The 10231-nt window shown below is 43.1% G+C and overlaps 1 protein-coding gene across 2 annotated transcripts; it reads right to left on the reverse strand.

Moving 5' to 3' along the window:
- Positions 1 to 1130: 1130 nt before the first annotated feature.
- LOC118105920 (protein FAM124B) lies at positions 1131 to 10001 on the reverse strand. 2 transcript variants are annotated; one of them, XM_047339527.1, is made up of 7 exons: positions 9382 to 10001; positions 8988 to 9019; positions 7405 to 7614; positions 6682 to 7077; positions 5556 to 5752; positions 4581 to 4743; positions 1131 to 3142 (listed from the first exon to the last, which is right to left on the reverse strand). In XM_047339527.1, exons 1-7 carry the CDS (start codon positions 9417 to 9419, stop codon positions 2532 to 2534), a joined length of 1647 nt encoding a protein of 548 aa, XP_047195483.1. In that variant the 5' UTR covers positions 9420 to 10001; the 3' UTR covers positions 1131 to 2531. The 2 variants fall into 2 exon arrangements, with proteins under 2 accessions (XP_047195483.1, XP_035009853.2); XM_035153962.2 differs by having other exon boundaries at positions 9386 to 10000.
- Between the last annotated feature and the right edge of the window lie 230 nt (positions 10002 to 10231).

Consider the following 10231-nt stretch of genomic DNA (forward strand, 5'->3'; position numbering starts at 1 on the left):
AGGGTAGGCGTTGATTTGTATATTTTGAAGCACATACACTATTTACACTGCCGAGAATTATTATTACTGTATATGGATGTGCAATTATAGCTTTTTAATACAGTTTAGACAATAGCAGGACTGTGCATGCAGATCAACAACTGTTGTATGTGGGGACATTACACAGACACTTCATCCTTTAAATCCATACGTTTTCCACCTGTAGTATTTACACACTGACAGAGAAACTAACAGACCTGTGCTTAAACCATCTTGTCCAGTGTCACTAACATATGTAAGAAATTGTAGAAATAATTCACTCAAGCCTGTGATTGTGTGCATGATGATGAATTCATTATATAAGTGTAGGTAAGTGTAGGAGAACACGTAGTTGAGTCAAGTGTGATGGCAGGTAGACATAAATATTATCACAAAGCTGACAACAGTTTCTATCATAGACTTAAAGATGGACGACTTGTCTCCGCCTCTTCCCGCTATCCAGAAATGAAGCCAAAATATCCCGGATACAAATGCCACCATCTTGCGCCAAGGACGTGATTTGAAGCCAGTCTGTGCAGTAGCGTTTGGGGGTGGAGCCACGTCAGCGAAGTCCCTCTTATGTCAATCATGACGTTTCAAATCATTTTTCTTGAATAACTAATTAAAACAAAACTTATTAGAGACTTGAACACTTGAACTAACACCAGTGTGATCAGAACCACCTAAAATGGAACACACCATCTAACTAAAGTTATTTGACATGTACTTTGACTTTTTAGTTTGGTCCATGTACCATCTGCTATAATCGAAGAGGCAGGATATATGACCTCTACTGCAGCCAGCCACCGGGTGGCTACCCAGACAGTTTGGCTTCACTTTTGGGAGGCGTCGTCCATCTTTATATTCAGTCTATGGTTTCAACAGTGTGATGCTTAAATGAGATGAGAATTTTGTCCAAAACATCCAGCATTCAAAGTCCAACCTTTTGATACGTGATTTTTAAACCACTGCACTATAAATGTAGATCACCAACTAACTCACTGTACCCACAGCTACTGAATTCTAAAAAAACTGTTACATTATTACTGATTCTTTAACCTTTCCATCACATGGCAACATCTGTTTCTTTATAATTTAACAACACGAAGCCATTTTCTTTAACTGCCTTTTATTCTTGGTCCAAAATAATTTCTCTGCATCACTGAACATTTGAGACTCTGAACATTGTCACAGTTGATTCTTCCTTACTCAGCATTCTTCCCTTTTTCCAGTAAAACCCATTAACTGTAAACAAATTCACATGTTGGAGCTGCCCTGCACATCCACTGTCATATATCATATTGACCAGTAGCAGCTCATACTGTACAATATTCACTCATGTGCATTTGATTCAGACACTGGCCACAATCCACAGATTAAGTCAACAGGGAAAGTTTTAACATAATGTGTGTAGGAGACGAAACCAAAGTAGAGAGAAATTATTTAACTTCCCCCCCAGACCTAATAGAATGTAATCTTTAATTAGACTAGTCTCTAAACAGCATTAATCACTGCAATGATGCTGTGCACTGTGCAAAGTGTTTGTGTCTTCTGCTGCCATCTGTTGTGTGTGTGCGATCAGTCCAATACTTGCATCTTAAGTTTTCACTTAGGATAAACTCTGCTGATCCCTCCGTTTACTGCAGACTTACAGTAATTAACATTTCTCAGGCTTCAGGCTGAGCACACATTTCAGACACCTTACATAATAATGGTTAATATCAAAATGTTCTTTTGTCTGGTCATTTAAAAATCCCTGTCAGCAGTGGGCGGAGGAAAACATTATAATCTGTGAAAATTAAATGTACTTCCCAACAATAATTTGGCCCATCATGTCTACTTTACAACACAAATACGAGAACAATGATCATTTGATGTGCATTTAAACAAATGCAATGAAAAGCCACTGGGTTAAAGGTAAAAGGTAAAGTTCTGTTCTGTGACAGACTGACAGTGCTGCAGTGTGAAGAGTAATCAGATTAAATCCGATTTCTAATCCTCATCAACAAAGAGCTCCTACACAATAAGATCATTATCTGTTTTAAAGGTAATCTAAAAATAAAAAATTGCCTATCTGAGAAATGTCACAAAGAACTAAACTGGCATTACAACGCTGACGGTAACACATTCAAAACATAACCTTCATGTTAACTATTCACCGGGCTACATGTTAGAGCAATAGCTGCACAGATCGTTTGTATGATCTACATAAAAGTAATATGGACAATTAACAATCTTCAACAAGGTAAAATATAAGGTAATAAGATATTTAACAGTCTTATTACCTTTATAGCACTCATCTTGTTACTGTACATGTGGGACGAGTCAAACCATTTAAAGAGTTTATACATAAAGACTCTGGAGTGGAAAGATACTCGTGCAGCTGAACTTTGGTTTCCAGAACACGACATGTCCTCCTGTTAAACTTCAGATCCTCTTCTCATCTTCTCCATGTGATATGTTTGTAATAGCACTGTGATTATTAGCACAGCATGTGGCACAGGGGCAGGAGTTTAGATGAAGAACTCATCTACTGGCTCCTCATTGTTTGTGCGTGCTGATAGCAGTGCAGCAGTAGTCCTATTCTCAACCACAGGCCCTTTGAAGGGACTCTGTCCTACTTCGCCAGTCCTGCTGTTACAACCCTCCCTGCCTCCATTTGTAAAACCAGCAGAGCCCCTCGTCCTGGAGGGGCCCCGAGGCAGTGTGAGTGTCTGTGGCAGACACTCCCTCAACTCCCTGGCAAGACTCTCGACAGCGGAAGCCCCAACGGCTGCAGGTCTGTCCGAGTGAAAAGTCATTAAAAGGTCTACGGAGGCGGAGCGAGTGATGGTTTTGACCGTCGCATCAGAGCAAGGTGAGATGGGAACTCCCGTGTCTACGTTGGTCTCTGGCTCCTCCTCGTCCTCTTCCAGGAGAAGATGGGAGAGCGAGTGGGTGATGGAGGGGCGCTGAGGAGAGTCAGGTTGATTGGAGGAGGAGGGCGGGGCGGGGCTGCTGTGCTGGGATGAGTAACAGGAGCTGCCTGGAGGGGTGCTGCAGCAACTACCTGATCCCAGGCTCTCTGCTCCACCTCCTCCTCCTCCTCCTCCTCCATGATGCTTGTCCAGGAGAGGCCTGTGACCTAAGAGCAGCCAGACACAACAAGCAGCATCATCATAAATGCAATGTGCTCCAATGTAATTTAACATCTGTAAGTATTGTGTGTGGTCTCTTTGAGTTGTGTCAATTCAAGTTGGCGGTAGAAAAAAGGTTTCCTCGAATTAAATATGTGTGTGGTATGTTTTAATTAAAATAAATGAAACATTTTTAATATCATCTGATTTCTGTAGTGAATTACAAGATGACTCAACAGCTCCCTAACTATTGTGGAGATGAGATGAGTCTTGAGCAGGAAAAAGTTACATAACCTCACTGCAGACGACTGACCCACTTTAACTGCATGGCAGTGAAGCTAAATGGCTAATTTAACCACTTGGCTTGAAACTCCCCATCATTATCATTTCAAACATTAAGAGTTTAAACTTCCAAATGTTCCACGTCTCAATCATTTTGTCCCGTTATGATTCCAGTCTTTCATTCAGCAGCCTCCCACATAAAGATGATCTCCTCATACACTGGCTGACTGTGAAATTAAGGAACATAAGTTGAAAAAAATCATTATATTTAACTCTGTGGCTTCTGGGAGCCACAGACTGACTCAGAGCTTTGGTAATTTAGAGACTTGTCTCGGCACCAGTGATAGTGTCGTCTCCAGCTGGCTCATGCCTCAGGCTCCTGGATTTATGACAAGAAAGTACCAACTAAAGCTCGGCTCAGACTACAGGAAGTTTGGGCTGATTTACTCCAGATTCCACCCCCCGAGAATCAGGAGGAGGAACCTACCGATGTTTGGCCGAGATGATCAGAGAGTGACGGGTTACTGAGCCATTCTTAAACATCCCCAACTGCCTGCAGAATCATCAAGGCTGTGCCAATAATTATCAAACATGTTAAGGATATTTATTCTATACGATGCAATATTTAGGATTTAAAATCTGGATAATTACATCAGTCTATCATGAGACGAGTACAACAGCCAATGAGAGACAGAGAGACTGGAGCAGCTGACAGTGCTGCCAAGCAACAGTACACATTCCAAGGCGAACATCAGCTAGCATGCTACTGTTGACAGAAATAACTGACAGTTAAAATCTCACCTGAATAGATAACCTGTGTGGACCGCGTCTGTCTGACTGTCTAGTTTTCTCCTTTTGTTAGTAAAGGAACATTACAGCAAATAGTCGCTCTACGCCACTCTCTGTTTTGTTTACATCTGCTTTCACATGAGAGACGCGAGGAGCCATTGTTTTCTTATCTTGTTGTGTGGCCATGTTTAAGAGAGAAGAACATTTTCAGAAAATTCTACTAATGTTCGTGATGCAACCCGATTTCAAATCAGTTTTTTTTAATCTCCTGTAGTCTGAGCCCAGTTTAATATACTCAGCAGATTTAACACCCTGTAGATGGAGCAGAGTAGAGCGTCTTCACCCCACAAACACTTTGGTTTCTTGTGTTCTTACCTTGCCTGTGCGTTTGCCAGGGCAGGGGGGTGGTGAGGCTGCAGGGCGACAGGCTGTGGCCCTGTGTCGAGCTCCTGAGCTGGATTCCCCGAGGGGATACGCTGGGGCAGGTCGGGGGGAAAGCACAGGTCAGAGGTCGCTGAGGCTGAGCTGGCATTTTCACCTGCAGCACAGGAAGACAGGCGGAGAGGGATTATGATTTACACCCGGACTAGAGATTAAAGCATGTTAATTGACTTTGACAGCATTAACATACAACATATGGCTTTCTGACAGCTTTGAGATTATTCTGTGAAAGACACTAACCACATGCCTCAGTTATTTCACTATCAATGGGAGAATGTATTTTCCCTTTTCTGTTGTTGAATTGATTCTGCTTTATCTAATGGGGTTGTTCACAAAAGTTGATTTTAATACCAGTTGAAAGTTAGATATGATTTCTTTTGGGACGTCAACTCCAACATCACTGGATATTCTGTGGTGTGAATAGCATGAATTCGGCTTAAATGTACAATATGTACAATATGTAACTTTGGCATCATGAAGCAGCGTGGGATCATGGGAGTTGCCGATGAAAATCACCTGAACACGAATCGTGCTCACAGATGAGGTCATGTATTTAAGTTTTATTCACTTAACACTGCAAACAACAATTAATAAACGTCCATTACGAATGAACAATACAAACAGTGGAAGGAAAAAAACTGCTGACTGGCTAACTGGCTAGCAGCGTCACGTGTAATTTGCACCAGAAGTTATAGTGGCAACGGACAAAGCCACATGTAAAGTGGATATGAGAGTCGTCTCATCAAGTTGAAGTAATGTCAAATTAAAGCTAAATCTAACATTGGTACCAATCAAAAAGTTTTGAGGTACAGTACCAGAGAAAGAAAATAATATTTACATATTCTGAGTTTCCACTTTATGTCCACAATTATATCTGCAGGTTGAAATGAGTGATGTGGCTTCACTTACCTGGAAAAGAACCTTGTTGCCATCTAGGTCTTCAGTTTGCCAGCGTGTGTTGCTGATGGGTGTGCAGGGGTTAGGCAGCAGTGGGACCAGCTGTCCAATTTCATCCACACTGAACTGCAGCACGGCGGAGATGCACGGCTCCACCCGCACCCCCGGTGACAACTGCTTTAATGCCAGCTGCAGGCACAACCCTGGCTCTGTGTGAAGAGGAGGGATGAGAGCAACCGGCAAAAATAGACAATAGACACAACAAAACTGGAGGAGGTGTTCAGGGACACATATTACTGTTTAAATGTCACAGTTTATATATCTAGAGATTTGTCTTACTTTTTAAATACACAAACTCTGAAGGTGGCCTAATTTGATTCCATTCTGTTTTATGTTGATTTGAGAAGTTGTAAAATGTACATGTTTTGTCATCAATATTATTCGATAATTATTCTGCAAACAAGTAGCTAGAAATTGCAAAAAAAATGATTTTAGCTGTGTCTCAATTCAGGGGCCGCATCCTCTGATTCTGCATTTGAACGCGTCACAGTGGTGTGACTAGGCTGTCCCGTTTTCGTCCCGCTGACAAATGCAGCCGACAAGCGCATCCTTCCGTCCCCGAGAAACAAAGGCTTCCACAGGTCAACCTTTCCCAGGGTTAATTCTTCCTCAATGACGAACAGTTTCTTCGAAGACATAATGGCGCCGGAAGCGACGAGACATCTGGTGCTTAAGTATCATACTTCAACTCAACAGCTAACAGTACACATGTTAAAAAACCAAGAGGCATTAAAGCTTTCTCTTCACGTCCCACTACAGCTCTGTTGCTAGACGACAGCAGGGTTGAACGAGCTGGTGATGACGATCATGGAAATCCTCAGTAGACCAGACTATCTCATTTTGGTTTGGCCTTCGCTGCCTACACAGCCCATAAAGACCAAATCCGTCATGGGACGCATCGGCCACGTCCTCTGAAGTGAGGGCCCTGATTCGGGACGCAGCTTGTGTTTCACTTTAAGGTCTGTTTCTTTACCTGTTACAATAAAGAGAAGCTCACTCTCAAGACTTAACAATAAAACATCGGTTTCTGATTTTCATTAGAGAATAAGCACCGCAAAAAACGAACTTGTAGATTTACCTGTGTGGAGCGTGAACCAGCAGAAGCCGGCCTTCTGCTCCTCTGCCTGCCGCTGCAGCACTGTCTCGTACAGCCGCACAGCGTCCTCATAGTTGTCATATCCACTGTACAGTGTCACACGCAGTATTTCTCCCCCGCAGTGCACCGGTCGAACCCCCCACACAGGCATCCCCGCACCCAAACTATAGAAGTCTCTGCTGGGCAGGAGGTAGGGCTGTAGCAGGGCGTTGGCGGGGGAGCTGGTGGAGGTGATGTGAATCCCCCCGGTTCGGTTGCCGCAGCTCTCTGTGTGATGGTACTGCCACGGAGGCCTTTGGAAGAAGTCCAGCACTTTGAGGATTCGCTCCTCGCCGTAGGCCTCATGGAGGAAGAAAGTGATGGCCATGGACGGGTAGCCTGGAACAGTTTGGGCAAAGTTTTATTCTCAATCAACCTTAAATCAAAACAGATGCAATTCAGGCATGGGAAGCTTATTGTGGGATGGCATGTTTACACCATGCATGCTGTATTCAGTTCAAAGTTCCACACTTAAGGGAAAGTTTAAATGGTGAGTCTGTAAACATGTCGCATTTACACACATGGAAATTATAATTGTTTCTGTTTCCCGAGAAAAAACACAGAGGATGTGCAATTAGATTCAATGTACAAGCATCAGGGCTTTGCATCCCTGCAACTGAAGGACCTGCGACCTGAGAGAATAAAAACCACTCAGGGGATCCTCACCTGCCACGGGACAGAGGCGGGTGTAACTTCTGAATGGTGCGGCCCTCTCTGACACATGGAAGATGCGGAGGCTTGGGCAGAGCCAGCGCAGCAGGCGGTCCAGTGTGTGCTGCAGCAGCAGAGAGTCTCCGGGGTTGGCTAGAAGATGCAAATTCATTAGCAGGAGCTGCTGCTGCCGCTGTGGCCTGACCCGCCTGGTCGTGAGCTCAACTGTAACACACACACAAATGCAAATGTTAAAAACCAGGTAGCGAAGGAGTTTTAGCAGAAGACAAAACAAAAGTTAGTTGAAGGGGCACTGATTTTAATAATTGTCCTAATTGTATTGAAAGCATTGTACTAATTTTACACATAAAGATCAGTTTCCTTTTCATGGGGAATATGACAAGAAAGAAGAAACCCTCTTTTATGGTTTCGTTGTAAAGGTACGGTCACATTAGACACATTCAAGAATGTGTTTTATATTTTAGTTTGATATTCAGTTGCTTCAGGTGGAGTCTTCACTTCATCGCTCATCTTTGTTCAACTTTTACTAATCAGTTAAAACAACACTGTGTTTGGAAATAGATTCTTCATTATTCTAGTGTGGTTTATCACCTCTTTCAGGCCCATTAATAAAACTACACATTCTAGCCTTAGTCTCCAAGGCTGTTTTCGGTGATCTCTCTGCAAACCATCTGTTAATAACCCACATTGGAGGTGACAGCAAATATTTTTCGGGGCTGAAAGTGGAGCAGCTACATCGAAAAGAGGGATAATGTGACTGTACCTGAAGAAAATGAATCATGTATTCAGGATAACCTCAGCTCGGGCTAAGAGACATTTTTTAACATTAAGACTGTCTGTGCCACATCCACAAACTGACAGGGGGTATACAAGTGTCCCATGTCTGAACACTCAGATGAGCGCATACCTATGCCGAGGCCCAACAGTCCCCTTAAATGAAATCAAGCTGCACCATATTACACCACAAGGTCGCTAAAAATGCCTGATTTTCATCAAGATCTAGGAATTCTCTCCTGGGAAATCTGTGAAAATGTAAAAAAAAAGAATTCCTGGATCCACTCCAAAAATAGATGGATTCTTCTCTGACCATGGCACATCGGGTTTCGTGGAAATCCCTCGTGTAGTTTTTGCTTTTTCCAACTAACAGACAAACAAACGCTAATGAAAACATTACCTCCTTGATGAAGGTAGAAATCCCAACACAGTGAACTTAGCCCACAGTTGATAAGCTGCCTAACACTTCATTGATGCTGTACCCAGAGCTGTGGTTATCCCACAATTCACTGTGGTCTACTGTGGGCCACATGGCCAGTTGTTGTGTATGTTGTGTGCACTTTAGACTTTAGGACAAATCATTGATTGAATTTAAAAGGACCGTTGGGCCATGGTGGAGGCATGGGCTCTACCGAGTGAGATAGGTATTGAATTGCATTGTGGGAAGTGTAGGATGTGGGGTTTTTGGTAACATGAGTTCTTAGAAATCAGTTTTGGACCATTTATATTTTACATTTTGTTTGTAGTGAGTGCCCAGACTTGGTGAGGGTATAAAAGTGAATGAGAGCGGAGATGGAACTTACTGGCAGATGACGACATCCCGCTGCAGTCTGATCTGAACGGGACACAAAATGAGAAGCACATGAGAGATGAGCTCACAGACACGTTTGGCTGCAGGAAAGAATCTGTCTCCATCTTGTGGCGCCTGCCCCCTTTGCCTGCGGTCACCATGACAACACATCTGTTGTTGGCTAACGTCAGCGTAAGAACTAATTTATGAGAAAACAACATAAAAGAGAGGAGCGGCAACAAGACACTGCAGCGAAGTGGTGAAAAGTTAGAGGAGGAAGTTGCGCTGCTGGTTTAAAACATGACTTCTCCTCGTGTTTCTTTCTTAGGATGAATTAATTTCCATTGTGGGCGAGATAAAACAGCGTTAGCTAGCATTAGCCTCGGAGCTAACGGTTGTTGACTCACTCACTCGTCAGTCTCAGCTCCGGAGTCCACGTTCTCATCGTCGGCTTCTCCTCAGCACCGCGGCTCCTCGGAGCATCGCCCGGTTCACACCCTCACATGCGGCGGAGGGATCCGGGCGCAAAGTTCAGGCGGAGTCCTGAGCAGCAGTCCGGGCTGAGAGTGAAAAGCATCCTGGCTGATGTCTCTCCGCAGGCTGCTAATGCTAAAGCTAACACTGCTGCTGATGATGAAAAGAAAAAGGAACTCTGTGCTGGGACGCTGACGTCACCAGGCAACCGTACACCGTGGAGTTAAGAATGAGGCGAAGTTCAGCTCTGTGAGAAATAAACAGTCAAACAAACCGAACCTGGTGCAACATGTCCAGCACCAGCTCCTGGGCTGAATGTGGGCGAAAGGGAGCAGCAGCTACTTTACATCTAAATCCGCCTATAATAATAACATGGAGCAGATGGCAGGCGTCTAACGACATGAGGACAAAGGGGAGCAGACGGAGCAGGACGATTTACCAGTGCAGAGTGGAGCCTGTCCATTAAACACTGGGGTCGTTAAGAGCATTAAACACTCATCCACTGCTCCATGTTACAGAAGCACACCACGCTCTGACAAGAGATAATAAAGTAAATCAAGATAATAAAGTAAATCAAGATAATAAAGTAAATCAAGATAATAAAGCATGTCAAGATAATAAAAATCTGTATATCAAGATAAAAAAGATATATCAAGATATAGAAAATTATGTAAAGATTATAAAAAAAGTATGTAAAGATAATTTAAAAAATGTACATCAAGATGAAAAAGTATATCAAGATGAAAAAGTTTATCAAGAATTTCAAAAAGTATGTAAAGATTT

The sequence above is a fragment of the Hippoglossus stenolepis genome, chromosome 4 (assembly GCF_022539355.2).
Source record: "Hippoglossus stenolepis isolate QCI-W04-F060 chromosome 4, HSTE1.2, whole genome shotgun sequence".
Taxonomy (NCBI): domain Eukaryota; kingdom Metazoa; phylum Chordata; class Actinopteri; order Pleuronectiformes; family Pleuronectidae; genus Hippoglossus; species Hippoglossus stenolepis.